The sequence below is a fragment of the Pungitius pungitius genome, chromosome 16, assembly GCF_949316345.1.
Source record: "Pungitius pungitius chromosome 16, fPunPun2.1, whole genome shotgun sequence".
NCBI lineage: Eukaryota > Metazoa > Chordata > Actinopteri > Perciformes > Gasterosteidae > Pungitius > Pungitius pungitius.
The window spans coordinates 8,573,165-8,589,017 of record NC_084915.1 but is presented as its reverse complement, the minus strand read 5'-3'; the positions used below and the strand labels follow the sequence as shown (position 1 = coordinate 8,589,017).

General features: G+C 42.0%; 3 protein-coding genes across 6 annotated transcripts; 1 reads left to right on the top strand and 2 right to left on the bottom strand.

Annotated features, from left to right (window-relative positions):
* Positions 1–305: 305 nt before the first annotated feature.
* si:dkey-125i10.3 (zinc finger protein 185) lies at positions 306–8,676 on the top strand. 2 transcript variants are annotated; one of them, XM_037467243.2, is made up of 7 exons: positions 306–1,269; positions 1,886–1,932; positions 2,043–2,145; positions 2,322–2,393; positions 6,494–8,131; positions 8,326–8,425; positions 8,510–8,676. In XM_037467243.2, the coding sequence occupies exons 2-7, from the start codon at positions 1,923–1,925 to the stop codon at positions 8,618–8,620; spliced, it is 2,034 nt and encodes a 677-aa protein (XP_037323140.2). In that variant the 5' UTR covers positions 306–1,269; positions 1,886–1,922; the 3' UTR covers positions 8,621–8,676. The 2 variants fall into 2 exon arrangements, with proteins under 2 accessions (XP_037323140.2, XP_037323139.2); XM_037467242.2 differs by lacking the exon at positions 306–1,269 and having other exon boundaries at positions 1,645–1,932.
* LOC119215247 (uncharacterized) lies at positions 2,298–5,681 on the bottom strand. Of its 2 annotated transcripts, none has more exons than XM_037467244.2 (2): positions 5,340–5,363; positions 2,298–4,917 (listed from the first exon to the last, which is right to left on the bottom strand). In XM_037467244.2, exons 1-2 carry the CDS (start codon positions 5,346–5,348, stop codon positions 3,613–3,615), a joined length of 1,314 nt encoding a protein of 437 aa, XP_037323141.2. In that variant the 5' UTR covers positions 5,349–5,363; the 3' UTR covers positions 2,298–3,612. The 2 variants fall into 2 exon arrangements, with proteins under 2 accessions (XP_037323141.2, XP_037323142.2); XM_037467245.2 differs by lacking the exon at positions 5,340–5,363 and adding an exon at positions 5,381–5,681 and having other exon boundaries at positions 2,299–4,917.
* Positions 8,677–8,810: 134 nt separating the features above from the next.
* plp1b (proteolipid protein 1b) lies at positions 8,811–14,119 on the bottom strand. Of its 2 annotated transcripts, none has more exons than XM_037467247.2 (7): positions 13,961–14,119; positions 11,558–11,744; positions 11,304–11,460; positions 10,920–11,097; positions 10,586–10,659; positions 10,347–10,412; positions 8,811–9,711 (listed from the first exon to the last, which is right to left on the bottom strand). In XM_037467247.2, exons 1-7 carry the CDS (start codon positions 13,962–13,964, stop codon positions 9,640–9,642), a joined length of 738 nt encoding a protein of 245 aa, XP_037323144.1. In that variant the 5' UTR covers positions 13,965–14,119; the 3' UTR covers positions 8,811–9,639. The 2 variants fall into 2 exon arrangements, with proteins under 2 accessions (XP_037323144.1, XP_037323143.1); XM_037467246.2 differs by lacking the exon at positions 13,961–14,119 and adding an exon at positions 12,114–12,394.
* Between the last annotated feature and the right edge of the window lie 1,734 nt (positions 14,120–15,853).

Below are 15,853 nucleotides of genomic sequence, written 5' to 3'. Positions count from 1 at the left end.
CACGGGACAGATGCCGTTACACATGTATTTTTTACATTTGTATTCTACTGTGTAATCACAATACTTAAAGAACAGTCTCCAATTTAATTGTAGCAAAAGATCAAATTTAGTTTTTAAAACTTGAAGAAATCTCTTTTCTGGTATTTGTTTTTTTTGTATTACACAACAATGTAGTTAGGACAGAATGTACCTTCCTCATTCTCCACCATTATTTTCATTGAGCAATAAACAAACGCATAATATACATCTTGTTTCGATGACACACGGTGGGAATGTTCACAGATGATGTTGACGACTGAGGAAAAAGGAAGCAAACCAACAGAGGACGCTCTGCCGGATTCCTCAAATATTTTGTTCCTAAAAGGTCTCGTTAACTTGTCTTGTTTAACAAGGACAAGAGTTTCAACAGAAGACAAAACATCAGAAATGAGATGACACAAGGCTGAATTTACACGGTTTCTTTGGGAATTTAGTGTGAGAGCAAAAAAAGAATGTGCACTGATGAGCTGTGCCCTTTGCAGGACATCATTTGTCACCAACCACTGTATCCAGCCATTCTGAGGATTTTGGCTTCAGGTGTTATATTTTTTATTACATTAAGAAGTCAGTCGAAACTTTCAGTCTATCTAAATGGAAAATGACTTCAGGTTTGGCAGAGGGCCTGCTACAGATTCTGAAGAAACGGTGCACATTCTGTTTTGATAATGTAGATCAGCTCAGTGGATTAAATTCCACGTAGCTTAAGATCCGGTCTTTCGTGATTCTGGAGTTGCGTGTTTAAGGAAACTTTTTTTTTTAAGAGTCAAAAGGGAAACAACATAAGTTTGTTCCTGATGTTTGAGCTGCATGGTTTCATTTCTGCACATATTTACACAAAAGTGCCTTCAGTGTATTTTACAACACTAAAGCCGGCAAAAAAAAGAGAAGCCAGGGAGCAGGTTGTTAGTTTAATTGCAGAATGTTGTTGTCTCACTGTTCAGAAATGGTATGTGAAACGTGCTCCGTGCAATGTTACATTTCAAGAAACCCAAAGCTATAAAAGAATGCACCACGTCTGTCAACTTTCAGATTTATTTGGAAGTCAACCCCCTCCCACCCACTCGATCAGCCTGCATTACAGCATCCAGGTGCAGCGCTCGAGACTAGTGGGTGGACTCTGAAGGCAGATGGGGGGGGGCTCAGGTTGATATACTACTACACCTCACCTGCATGGGACAGATATCCAGAAGAAGCTTGACACCACTCCGCTCTGACAGCTGACCTCAACAGGTGAGGACACAATTTGGTGCAAAGATGGACTGGTTGTGTTTTTTAATATGTCCAATGGCTATGCAGTGGTAAAGTTTCATTACGGAGCCAGAGGTGTTTTAAATTTTCTCTGCATAATGGATTTGACCTGGTTAATTGGTGATGGCACATCACCTGTGAGATTCACCACAGGAGATCAAAAAACACTAAATCCAGGTTAAACTGTCAAGTGGAGCTTAAAGAAAATTAAGTTACGTAGAGTAACATTACTTCACTCTGTCAGGAAGCCACTGTCCAGTTTAACATTTTTGTTGTTTGTATTAGAACAAACATTAAATAATTACATTTTTTATCAACGCTCCTCTGTTCAGGTTTAAAGGACAATAGTTGCTCAGAATGGTTATTGATGTTATGGGATAATAACTACTAAAATGTCCTGTTTAAATGCAGAGTTATGCTGCAGAATGCAGTATTACTGCTTGTGTATGAGATGCAGGTTAATTCCCAAAAGGTCTGAAGTCAGTGCTGAGTATGAAAAGAGAAAAGGTTAAACAGAAGACAATTTGAGTTTTATACGCTGTTGTAACTGTTTACTTAAAAACCGACAAGAAAATGGAAAAATCTTATTTTCAATCAGGTTGATCAGGTTCAACATCTGAAGAAACGCCAGCATCATGTCGGATGGTAAGACCCACATGATTTAAATTAACAGCGCTATGCATGTATTCTTGGTTCTCAGTTCTGACAGAAAATGTGGGTCTCTATGTGTGTGTGTGTGTGTGTGTGTGTTGTAGAGGTGAACAAAAACGCAGTGTTTCGAACCACCAGGGTGCGGACTCAACTGAAAAAAGATGGCTGTTGGATCCAGAAGTCAAACACGGAGAAAGCAGGAGCAAGGTAGTCTCAGAAATTAAGATGCAACATAGAAAAACATAAAGTTATCATTGAAAGTAAATAAAATGTAAAAAGAGTTACAGAAAATCCAAATCTGATGCTGTCGTGCTTTCCAGCAAAAAAAGAAAAATTCCAATGTGGATACTGGAAAAGTCTCAGCAGCTTCCTCTGTCTTGCAGGAAAGGCCATGATGTGGAGACCTCCTCCGTCCCGCAGCATACATCCGTCCAGTCCATAACCAAGAAGTTTGAGTGAGTACCAGAGAGCGCTCTGCGGCGTGTGAACGCATTTCCCCAGAAACTTCAATAGGAACTGGATTAAAAAGTAGTTTCAATGGAAAGGAGATCTAGATCTCACATCTGATCTTTATCACAACGAAACGTTTCCAAGTTGAAATACCTGTTATAGCGACTGACAACACAGCACAGCTGGCCATACGAATGCAGTACCTTAGTTTGGCAGGAAGAGGTCGCCACGTTGACAGAACCATGTGCTTCCAGTGACCAGTGAACCACAGCGGTGCTTCAGGAAGCTCCATTCCCCATCATCAGAGAATGTATTAGATTTTCTCTAATTTTTCTCTAAATTTGATAAAGAAAAAATACTGTGATGTAAAAACATTAGTCCTGTAGTCCGTGGACTCTGTTGTGTCATTACATAATACGATAAAACATTAACTCATCCCTGGGGATCTCTGCTACATCCCTAGAGTGTAGAGATTCAGCTGATGAAGCATTGATCTGAATACATTGAATACTTATTAAGTATACTCAAGTATTTCCACCCAGGAACCAACAGCTTCTTTACACACATTGTTGCCCTTCAAAACCATTATTTCGGCTAATAGACGTTGGAAGAACATAAACCACCTTTTTTGCTTTACAATTTTTTACCAGCCATCCATTTGTTATGCTCACGTGTGTTGAATAATATTCCCTACGTTTTGCTGAGGATGAAAAAGTCACGATGCTTTCCGGTAACGCGGCATTCAATGATCATACGTCATATTATTTTACTTTGTTTAAATAGACCAAAATATGTTCAGCAACAAATACGTACTGTTTACAGTTAGCACCATTACTATTATTCAGGCAATATATTACTTTTAGAACTACTTAACAAGCCAAGTACATTAAGAATACTCATATATATATATACACACATATAATTTGATTTACAAATGAACAGAGTTAGCCTTTTCAAAGAAGTGTTTCCCTCCCATCAGTTTAAAACGCTAGTAGTTCTACTGCCACTTTGAGGACACAACTTTTCTGTCCCGGCTTCAAAGAAAAAAAAGTTTGTCCGTCTTTAGTCCAGGACTTTTTTAAAATTTATCTTGGGGACACCCATGGTTTCCAATACTCAAGCTGGAGGGTAACGCCCATTCAGTATGTATATTAATGACAGGACTTCACAGGTTTTGTTAAATAACGCCGTCACTCTCCTTCCTCAACGGTACTGATGGCTGACTCACGAGGAGGGTCCAGCTGCTGTGAGGTCTCCTTCAATGTGCACCCGCTGTGCTGATGTGTACAAGGAGGCTCCGGCAGCTGGGCACACGCTGCTCAGCGGCATTAAATTACCCTCGTTGGTGGAAAAGTGATTCAGCGGGAAGATGCCACATTTCCTATAGCCTTCCTTCACAACCCTCACACCCTCCTCCTCCTTCGCCACCTGATAAGTCCCTTTAAACACACCCGAGAACTCCTTCTTGCTGACTGCAAAGTGAGTATCGGAGGCAGAACCGTCACCTACGAGTGCAGCAAAACGCTGCTTCAGGAGGACAAAGAGACCCGCGTCGAGTGGCTGCAGGATGTGAGAGCAGTTAGGAGGCAGGCACAGGAGGACCACGTCCTCGTTACGGGCCGCTTCCACCACCTCAAGGTTTATGGGAGACTTGTGACCATCGAAAATCAGCAGCAGTGGACGCTCTTTTGGCGCGTGCACGAGGAAGTGCTTGAGGAACCATTTCTTGAAAAGGTCAGAGTTGATATACCCCAAGTCTGACCATCCATAGAGGGCATTTGGAGGCCCTTGAGTCTTGTAACACACTCCCCCTGGGAATGCCTTGGAGTAGATAATAAATGGGGGGATTTCCTCTCCAGCTGCGCTAAAGCAAGCCAAGACGGAGATGTGGTCCTTTGAGCCTTGCGTTGGCTTGTAGCCCAGAGTGGCAGATTTGGGGAGAATCACTCTCTTCCTGGCTAGCTGAAATCCGGTTTCATTGCAGTTGAAAATTTGTTGAGGCTTGTCTCTGAGCCCCCGGGCGTCCATGACGTTGCTCAGTAAATGCACAAACTGATCCACCGCTTCTTTTCTCACACACGTTGTCCTCCCACGGACCGCATTGTCTGCTGGATGAATGGTGATGTTCTTTGCTTGACGTTTTCTGAAATTGAGCCACCATGTCTGGCCTAGTTTAGAATATGCCACCCTCCGATGCTGCCGCTTATAAATGGATGAGGCAAAGGACACCAGCTGCTGCTTCGTCAGCGGGAAACCATGCTTGGACATGTATAAACAGAACTCCACCAGCAGATCCTCGTCTGCAGATGTTATAAGCTTAGCTGGCCCGCTGCGACTCCCCGGTGTCACCCGTCCACTGACTCTGTCCCCAAGGGACGATTTAGGGACTCCAAACTCTTTGGCAGCCTGTCTCACAGTACACCTCCCTGACTTCACCTCCATCAGTGCACGCTCCATGGCCTCCTCCGTCCATTTCTTCTTCCTTATCCGACCGACTTTGTCAAGGTGATTTCTCGATGGCATTTCTTTCTAGGATGGCGCAGAAAAAAAACTGCAAGCATGAATAACACGTTCAAACACACAAAGGAGATGCACACAATTAAGCAAATTACGCAAAACATTTTTTTCTAAAAATGTAAATGGGATTAAATTCCTTCCTTATTTTTTGAGCATAGTTTTAAAGATTGCTGTTGCAGAAACAGAGCCAATGAATCTTCTTAGATGGTTGCACAAGGCTGAAGTTGTATTCGGATTCATTCATTAAAGAGGAATATAAATAAAACTAAAATAGTACGTCACATAAAATTGCTATGCACTAGCAGCCGTGTGATGGGATCTTTTCGAGAGATCTCTAATCAACCTATGAAGGCAGAAAAGGGTTCAAATAGACCAAATGTTCATATGTTCATTTGACACAGGTACTGTAAAAAAGTACTTCAATCAATAAGCACCTTCTGCATAGGTACACGTCATGGAGTAACAGCTGACTTACTGGTGTTGGGGAGTCGTCGTACTACTTTTTAGTTGTGGTTAAGGCGTCGCGTGGCCGGTTGTGTGACGTCGTGAACCGTTACGTTACATTTGTAAACTAACGTTAGCAAACGTTACAATCCTGTTATGTCTGGTGCCTTTTTTGAATGACAAACAAAGCACTTAAAATGAGGAACAACGGGGCAATGTTTAGTCTATAGCCACCGCTACATGTATTCGCTTTCACAAATTTAAATTAGGCAGTTATGTTTTGAAAGAGCTCCCTCCTCCCGTTCCTAGCATAAAACACCTAGCATCACTAGCCTCAGGAAGAAAACCGGAAATCGAAGAACGGTGTCTTCAAAATAAAAGTATCTAAGTTCCGGTTACAAAGATGAGCCTTCAACGTTACATATATTCAAATGCAATAAATAAATAGCATCACAATGCAGATACATTAAAAACCCGGTATCGAAAAAACAAACAGTAAAAAGGTTTTTCCACAAAGAACATTTAATTAATTCTACATTAGTTGAACATTGTTGTATTTTTATTTTTCTCTTTGGTTGGTTTTGGATTTTTTTGTGTTCAATATTATGTTCCATTCACATCATAATGAATTAAGAATTAAGGCAGACCATATCCTTAGAATCAATTAAAAAAGTTGCTTGATTATCTAGATGTTTTTGTTACCACAAACATAATTGTCCCAGTTGCATTTTATGGGTCTCTCGTCAATGTCCAAAAATATCAAGAGATGAGATACACAAACTGGGACCAAACTGCCTAATTCATGCAATTCGATGACATTCCTTGTTCACCTGTTGAAAGTAGTTTAAAGTTGATCAAATGTGTTTAATTCAAAGTGGAGCATTACCAAGATATCACTTGCTACTATTTTTCTTTGTTTGTTTCAGAGGTATATGTCTCTTTTTTTCTGGCTCATTTGTTAGTGATTCATTTAATCAGGCAAATGGGGAGGTTAGTCCTCTCCAAGATGCGCAGCCTGAGGGGTCAACAACAGAGACCACAGATGAGAGTACACTACATTGAGTGTAACTGTTGCTGAGTCGAGGGATTTCTGTTGATATGTCTTTTCTGCATAGCTAGGAATAAGTTACTCCCTCTGTTATAGGCCCCAAGCACCCACAGAAGAAATGATCCAAAAGAACATCCAATCAGAAGAAACATTTGCCAACATGACTGCAAAAAACAAGAAAGAATATGCTGCAGTTTACCAGTCAAAGGTTCAACCACTGCTGGCGGCTGCTGACGTCTCTGCAGAAGTTCATGTTGCCAAACCAATCCAAATTCCTTCAACAGAGAGAAAACCAGAAGCAGTTTCTCTCGTGAAACCAGCTGAGCAGGCAGTTGCCAACACAACTACAGAAAACAAGGGAGAAAAAACTAATAAAATAGTGAACAAGTCAAACCTAGAACACAGTGAAGCCAAGGTCTCAGCTGATGCTCATGTGGACGATCCTAAGGCAGAAACTTGTGTTGCTTCTGCAGTCAAACCTAAACCCAAAGAGGAACCTGCAACCAAACCAGAGCAGGACACTGCAACACAATTGGAACATGCAGGAGTACAATCAACTGTGCAGCTTGCAGAGGGAAATATTGAGAAAGGTCCTCTAGAACAGGCTGCAGCAGAAATTGTTAAAGCTAAAGCTGAGGTTGCTGTGGCGCCATCACCTGAGATAAGTGACGTTGTTGCAACACTGGTAAAAGAGGTTGTCCTTCAAGACAGCGCCAAAGCTGTCGCTGAGATTGCGACAAAGTCTCCATCGAACACAAAGGACCTGTTGGAGGCCACACCTGGAAACAAAGCCGTGCTAGAGGTTCGTGTGGAACCAGTGGCTGACTTATTGGCAGAACCTGAATCTGAGGGGCCCTCTCAACAAGCTACTGAAACTGCTCCAAAGGGGAATTGTGAGAAAGGTCCTCCAGAACAGGCTGCAGCAGAAATTGTTAAAGCTAAAGCTGAGGTTGCTGTGGCGCCATCCCCTGAGATAAGTGACGTTGTTAATGCAATACTTGTAAAAGAGGTTGTCCTTCAAGACAGCGCCAAAGCTGTCGCTGAGATTGCGACAAAGTCTCCATCGAACACGAAGGACCTGTTGGAGGCCACACCTGGAAACAAAGCCGCGCTAGAGGTTTGTGTGGAACCAGTGGCTGACTTATTGGCAGAACCTGAATCTGAGGGGCCCTCTCAACAATCTACTGAATCTGCACCAAAGGGGAATTGTGAGAAAGGTCCTCCAGAACAGGCTGCTGGGGAAAGTGTTGAAGCTAAAGCTGAGGTTGCTGTAGAGTCATCACCTGTGACACCCCCTGTGACTCGAGGTGCAGGTGAAAAGGCTCCACTTCCAGTCAATCCAGACACTGCATCTGAATCACTTGCCACAGCTGCTGCTGAAACTTTAGTGAAGCCTGAAGCATTTGGAGTCGAGGCAGGTTTGAAGACTGGAGCTGAAGAGGTGGTTGAGCATGAAGTCCAGCCCGTGGATAACGCCGTTATCCAGCAAAGTGCTGAGCCAACAACTGAAAGAGCAGCAGATCATGTGAGGGAGCTTATCATCAAGGATGCTTCTGAACCTGTGACATCTTCAGATGTTGAAGCTGTTGAGGATAAGTTCACTTACAGACTCAATGAACTGTCAAAAGCATCAGATGAGGAGCCACCGACAACTGAAATGGCTCCGGAGCCCCTGAAGGATCCGAAACGTTCTGAGGAGACCAAGCTGAACCAACACCCTGATGATACCAATAGGTAAGCTCTCATAAGATAGTAACCACATCCCTGGTTTTCAGGTTTTCACTTGTGCAATAAAATGCATGTTCATTGTTTGCTTATGATTATTTTTTTCTAGCTCTGACATCCAAAAATCCAAGAAGGATCCACAGTCCAAACAAACTCAGATTCAAATTGGTGATAATCGTTTGATCTCTTTCTCTCCATTACAGGAATAGCAATGTTTGTTCATTATGTGAGAAAAGAATTGCTGGAAAGATCAAGATCTTCTTCAGTGAACCTGCGTGGACCTGCCACCCTGAATGTCTAAAGGTTGGTTCTGCCACACATACGCTACATACCGTCTATTATTGAAGGCTCTTGTCACTAATGTTAATGTTTTTCATTTTTTTTCAGTGTTGTGTGTGTACAAAGCCCCTGGGAGATTTTCTGACTCCCATGTTCTGGCATGACCAAGGGGTCCAATGTGACACCTGCTTTGCACAACCTCTCAACACCAAAACCTAAGCAGGCAGAATATGGCCCGGAGAAGACTCCTGCAGTTACTCTGTCCATTTTTTAGGACATTATATCTGGAAATATTTGTTGTATGAAAAGATGTGGCAGCATACTATTGCCAAAGATGTGTTTAAGAGATACAATCAAAAATAATTTACATTGACATGCTATACATAATTAAATAAAAACAAATGATTGCTTGAGATTAAAATGGTTTATTCCGCCTTAATTCAAAATGAGCACACACCACCCAGCCCGGTAAGTAGCAGGGCCACGCATTAAACATGAGCCACCTGTTATTGAAGCATCAACACCTCAGTAACTTAGAACTAGCTTATTTTAAGCAGTAACTCAAATATCCAGAAAATAGATACATGTCTTTGTTTCGCAGTGACATTTAAATTAAGGAAAAATGAGGTTTGAGTGAAAGCAAAGTACATGTGTTGTCAGTGGAAGCAAGGAAGGAGATGAAGGGATACACCAAACCCCATGCATTAGGTACATTCAGCATCCCTTGCTTTAGTTCACACAATGTTGCTGCACAAGATGGTGATAATGAGGCAGCAGAAACAAAATCAAACTCAGAACTGTACACGGATCACTTAACACTGAATGGCTTGCATGTAGTTATGATTTGCAAGGCGAGCTGTCATCGCTCTTAATTATTCATACATACAATTATCACACAACCTAATCTGACAACAACACCAGCACCAAAGAAGCTTTGCAAAAAACAAAGCATAAACGAAAGGGAGTGGAGACTGAACAACAAAGCAAAGAGAATCATCTGAGAGGAGGATTCGAAGAGGAGGACGCTGGATGTGAATTATCTTCATCTCTCTGTCTGTTGTTCATACAAAACAGCAATGATAAACATTTGTCTGTTATCGGACTTGTGTAAAGAAAAACTATAGCAGGTGATCCACATTTGCAGCGTACTGTTTCCCAGAGGATGGAGGGAGGTCCCGTGTTGACTGTCTCCGCTTCATGGCCTGGAGACGGAGTTGACTGGGACGGATGTGTTGCCCTCAGCGGACACCTTTCCTCCCCAGGAACCGCAAGACTGCGTAATTGTAGGTGGTGGCAGCCAAATACAGAAACTGCAAAGAAAGTCATTGAGATGGAGGTGGAAATTACAATATGTGCAGCATTTTGAAAGGTTTGATTCACCCCAAAGAACAAACAAACATACATTATTCTAACCAGGCAGGCGGGTGGTACAGTGTTCGAGAAAAATCGTTTTTTATTTTTCTGTTGAACATCCAATATTCATTTTTATGGGACCTACAATGAAACTCATTTTACTACAGTCGATCTCAATACTGTGACAACACTATTTCTTTGCTAGAAAGGGTTTTTCTTGTCTTTCCACAAGCATACAAGTACTACCTTTGAATGCTTATATAATGGTATTTTTTTGTATCGTTTTTATTAATATTGTATGAAACTCACAAAGAACAGGCAGGTATTAAATGAGTCCACCAATAGAATATAAAATAAGAAAGTATTTTACACTAAAAACTGCTTAAAGTTAAGACCAGAAGGAGATGTTTCAGCTGAAAGTATTTGTAAATAAGGTTAATTAACTTGAATTGTAAAGTGACACATATTTAAACCTGAACACTCAATACTTGTGTAAACATGTGATTCAACTGGTAGTATTATTAAGAGTAACCTGAAATTAAATATTGACTTTGACCAGAAAACATTGATGATTTCCAAAGGGGCTGCTCACCAGGGCCAAGAGAGCGATCCCAGCACCAGCAAATGCAGCTATGTACAAGTCGTAGGTGACGTAGAACTGTGAGACACATCAAACACATGTTGCTTAATATTCAGAGAACTGATTCATTACATTAAAACATTTATTAACTCACCACACTATGTCAGTTCATTTTACACATTGATTTTATCTTGAGCATGCTGACACAATACTAAACGGTGTGAAAGGGAATATTGGATTTGGCCACTCACTTCGCTGGTTTTGCAAATAGATGCCAAGGTCATTCCACAAGCCTTCCCTGGCATTGCGTTCCAAGGAAGCAGACCTTAAATGAAGACTCGACATAAGTGTCTATTGCAATCGCTGATGAATGATGAGTTATGACGCATTTAGGTTTCTGCTTGCATAAAGCGTGTCAGGGACACATACTTGAATAAAAAGATACAGCTGCATTCATCGCCATTATTTGGGAACTTATTCAACTAGCAGTTTTGCATCCATTCCCCAATTTGCCGCTTTCCCGGACACATTGACATTCTAGTGAGGTGGGGAGTGTGCCGGTCAATCATTATAAGGACAACGCACCGTACTGCCTGGCATCCATGCAAATCCATCCGTGCTGATTAATGCTGGGTGTTGTTTCAGCCAGGATGTTTATGTTGTGGCACGTCTGCTCCATGTTGAACAAGAAGAAGACCGGGATAGCAGTGAAGGCAAAGACTGCCAGCCAGATGAAAGCCAAGATGTACGTCACTATGATAAACTGTTGAAATAAGAAAGTGCAGGACATTAGGTCACATAGATGTGGTTTCATTAAATTCAGTCATGATTTTAAATAGAAATGCGGAAATGAAGAACATTTCATTGAAATTCGGAGCATGACTAAAACCAGTATTTAACATCTGAACAATGACGTCATATTTCCCCTCCCTCTTTGCTCCCCCTCCTGTCCCTTCTCCTTGCTCTCACCGTCAGGCTGAGGCAGCGGCCACAGTGGGTGCTCCTGAATTCACCGAACGTCTGCTTGACAGCACTCGTGGTGTAGAAACCCTCGGCCAGCAGCAGGATGCCGTAGAGGAAGAAAAATGATGCCAGACCGTAGATCACGAACTGGAAGTACTTGATACTGGGACGGTCACAGGAAGATTAGTCATGTCAAAACATTTTTTTTCGAGAGCCCAAAAAGTCACAATCAGATAGAATTTAATTGAAGCATCACTCACAAGGAGGCCATGACCACGAAGTCTTGAACGTTGCGGGCAAAGTAAGTCTCGACGAGGACTTCAGTCTGGGACAACGCTTCGTGCCCACAGCCACAAAATAAGGCCACGCCGGCATAGAACAGCAGGGTGGCCACCAGGGATGGGTAGGGCACTGCCCCGATGCACCGGATACAGCAATCATAACAACCTGAGGGGGCATAATATATCAGCACACAGGCGGCACACACCGCACATATTAGCACGCAACACATCTACGCCACGTCGGGGAACCCTTTCGCCCCGTGGGGGAGCCGGGAAAAAAGGCTTCGCTCTGTCTGAAAATCCATGAGCATACATCCAAACCCCAGCAACAGGCAAGGAAGCAACAGAAAAAAACCCCACATTAGCGACAAACAAGAGTTCAAGCAGCGATTCCCCCCCCCCAAAAAAGCGTCCAAACAAAGCAGCGACGACTGACTTCACCACAACCTCAAGCACGTCCTCCGCTGTAAGCAAAGGCAGCAAAAGTCCACCGTGTTAATAAATGCATTGGCAGAAATGGGATAGAGGGAAGCACCTAAGGCTTTGCAAAGCCAAGGCTGCCTGACCGGAAACATTTGCTGCTTCTGATCCCGTACTCCACAACAAGATTCCTGTGCCAACCAGTGATGTGCAGTGCTGTCTACAAGCTGTTGCTACAGTAAAATAAGTCTCCGCGCTGACTTCATCTGCATGTTAAAGCTCCTCTGCTGGTACCAAAACCTCACAGCTCAGCCCCTACTAACTGGGGTCCTGCCCTCTTTGTCCAGCGGTTACAGGCGTCACCAGGCGAGGGGGAGAGATGGTGGTGAAACTCCGGCTCCAGGGGCCTGAAGAAAGAGCTTCTCTTTGTTGCTGCAGGGACAATGTCCATTGTCCTTGCCATGATCGGGGAGGAACAAAGGGCAGCGATGTTAAATAAACAAAGACCATGGTGCGACAAAACACGCGCGCGCACACAATGTAGTACGTGGTGGGTCACCAGGACCGTCTCTACACTACAGTCAATATCACTCCTCAAGCCATCCTCCCTGCACAGCTGGTTGAGACTGGTACCACGGCACCGAGTATCAATGCCGGCGGGACCTGGGTCCAAGTGGTCAAAGAGCGAGTAGAAGCATAAGGAGCGAGAGGGGCAATATGAATATGAACAACACCAACAACAACCCCTATCAATTTTGTCGCTACACATTGGGAAATTCTTAGGTGGCTAAACTATTTCTATAAAACATTCTGATAATCATCGAGAACAGTCATTGTTACTTAATCACCTCCCATGGGAGGAAATTATATTTGTTTTAGCAACTAAATTAAACATCCCAGTAAAATAAGAACACACATGCAGTTATTTGTTGAGATAAAACATCCTAACGCACTGCTTCAGACTAAACCTTGACTAAAAAACACAAAACAAATTGTAGCACTTTAATTGTACTTATAATGGCTCTTATCTATAGCAAGTTGTAAATCGGCTAATTTGATGAAATTGCACTTTCTTGTTTCTTGTTCTTCTGGGTTTGTATCCTTATAGTTAAAATGCACGTATTGTAAGTTGCTTTGGATAAAAGCGTCAGCTAAATGACATGTAATGTAATATAATCCTCTCTCTTGCCAACCTCACAAATTCTGGGGATTTTAGTCGGATGGAACTACTACAGCGGCATAGTAACAACCGGAGTACTGCTCTGAGTCCCAGAAATGATAGTGCCTGCAGACGCCCACGCTTCAGCTGTGCCCTGCTGCAGCAGTGACTAAAGTGATAAAGTGATAAAGGCCATCATGGCATTCATTTCAACTCACTGCAACAAATGCATTTACCGTAGATGTCAGATCATTCTAATCATTCATTCCAATGCTGCTAAGAACGTGCAAGCTTTATAACATGTTTGTAAGTGAGAAAGAAATGGTCTCCAGAGGTTATTTGGGTCCACAGCTCTCATGGAAATTTGCTAATTATACCCATGACAGGCGTGGGAGTTTCTGACCTCTTTTCACCTCTTTGACCTGCCGTGGCCTTGGCATGTTGAGAATCAATGACATCTCTGTCAGCCACTCTGATTCCTTTCTTTGTTTGTGCTTAAAAGGGGTTAGAAGAGGTTACGAGGAGTTCTGCTTGTATTTAAAAGCAAGCAATTCCCACCTTCGTTTCAGTCTCTTGAAAATCCTTATTGCATGTAAAAATAATACTATATCACATATAAATGTGAATCAGCGCTAATAAGTGATCCATCTGTGATATCAAAATACTTCTGTTAAATAAAAAAAGGGGCAACATGATGTCTAAGGGCAGATAGCATATACTAAAGGAAACTTTAGTAAGTTACTGAAATTTCAAATCACATTAATAATACTTGATAAGAGTTATTAAAGATTCTGTGCACTCACCCATGTCCAGAGAGAAGTGCGGGGCTTATTGAAGTTTTGCCGGGTCGCTTTGTGACTGTGATATGAGGATATGAGAAGTTATTCCCTGCCACTCCTATATGAATCTGACTCGCGCTTTTGTCTCATCAACAATAGATAGACCACATCTCCTCGACTCACATCTTAAAGTCACAAAGTCCCATTTCAGCTGCCAGACATTATTTATGGAGGCATGGGTTAAGGAATGGGGACAGCGAGTGGCTTGTAATTTCTGATATTCATTTTTTCTTCTTGGTATTTGGTCATATTTTCTGTTATGAGCTGCTTGAATCCATTGACAATACAAAGAATTTGGGTAATTTACTGTCTTTTGATGCACAGAGATTACATATGCATCAAATAATACATCCAATCTATTTTTAAGGGCAAAGCTGCACAATTCTCTGAAATGTACACTTCATATGGAAATCATCGACCACGACAATTCTTACATTTGATCAAGTCTTAACCTCAGGGGTGTTTAATCATTGTGCATGTTGATTTGAAGGTCGCATTTCATTAACTTTTAATGGATCATCTGTTTGTTAATTATTTCATATGCATGTGATGTCTGTCTTCACACGCAGATGCTAGATGTCAACAAGATACAACAAGCAGGTCTGAGGGCCCTCAGAGCAGCATCCTGAGAAACAAACAATGATAAGAGGTACACACAGACAAGAGTGAAATAAATCGAAACGCCAGTGACTGACATCGATGAAGTTGACCAACAAGGGTGACATTGACGGTCGGGTCCAGCTGCTGCACTCCTTCCCTCCCTCCCTCATGTTTGACCCAGTTGATGTCAAAGCTGGGTTCAGTACAAAGGAGCCAGTGTGGAGCAGGAGAAAACACTATTTATTTTTTTAGGAGAAATTCCTAATCTTATTTTTGCTTCTCTATTTCAAGCCCATGACCAAATGGACATAAATGCTATAGAAAACCATCAATTGGGTTAGATGATAACAATTATTTGGTGTCTTTGCAATATAGATTTACTCTTTTTAAGATGGTATTGGTATTGAACCAATGAGTCTCGGGGGACAGGTCAGTAGTAAGTAAAAATACTCAGGGGATCAGTCATGACAGGCCAAAGTACAACATCATCAGACTGAGCCCACAAATCCCAAAACACTGGTAATGCTGGAACACTAACCACATCGAGCACAGATAAAAACTTAACTTAAATAAAGGGACGGGATGTGACAGTTCCCAAAATAATATCCTCAAAGATTGGTAAATTGTTTGGGGAGAGTTTAAGTTCTGTAGCCTTTTAAAAATGTAATTACTATGAACAGAAGAGTGATGACATCAGAAAGGGAGTGAGGAGAGAGGACTGATGTCTCAAAGAAAACAATGTGAGGGAGAGAGAAAAAAGAGAGGGTGGCATTAGTTATCCTCAGCACTGTGCATGAGAATGTTCAACGGGTGTCAGCTTTAATTTTTAGATGTAAATTAGCAGTATTTGCTGGCTTGGGTTACATGAAGACAGCAATTCATTAATTTATGAATGATCTTTATTCCACAAAAGCTGATGCAGATGGTGGTTGGGGATGCGAGCCGCCCGGATCATGAATTATTAGGTACCTGTTAATGAGACGGCCTAACAGTTAATGTATGAACTGATTTTGAACTGACACATTATTCTCTGAGGGACTAGCAAATGCAATTACGGTGCATATATCAATATATGTTTAGCATAATCACAACAAAGTTGTACCTATACCACAATCAGCACCATGGCTAGCAGCAACTCCCTTGTGAGCATACCATAAACCAATGTGACTGTGTGTGCACCACGTATACATGCAAGTCATTTTTTATAATGGTTTGTTGCGTGATGAATGCAAGTGCAAATATTTACACACTGAGAGT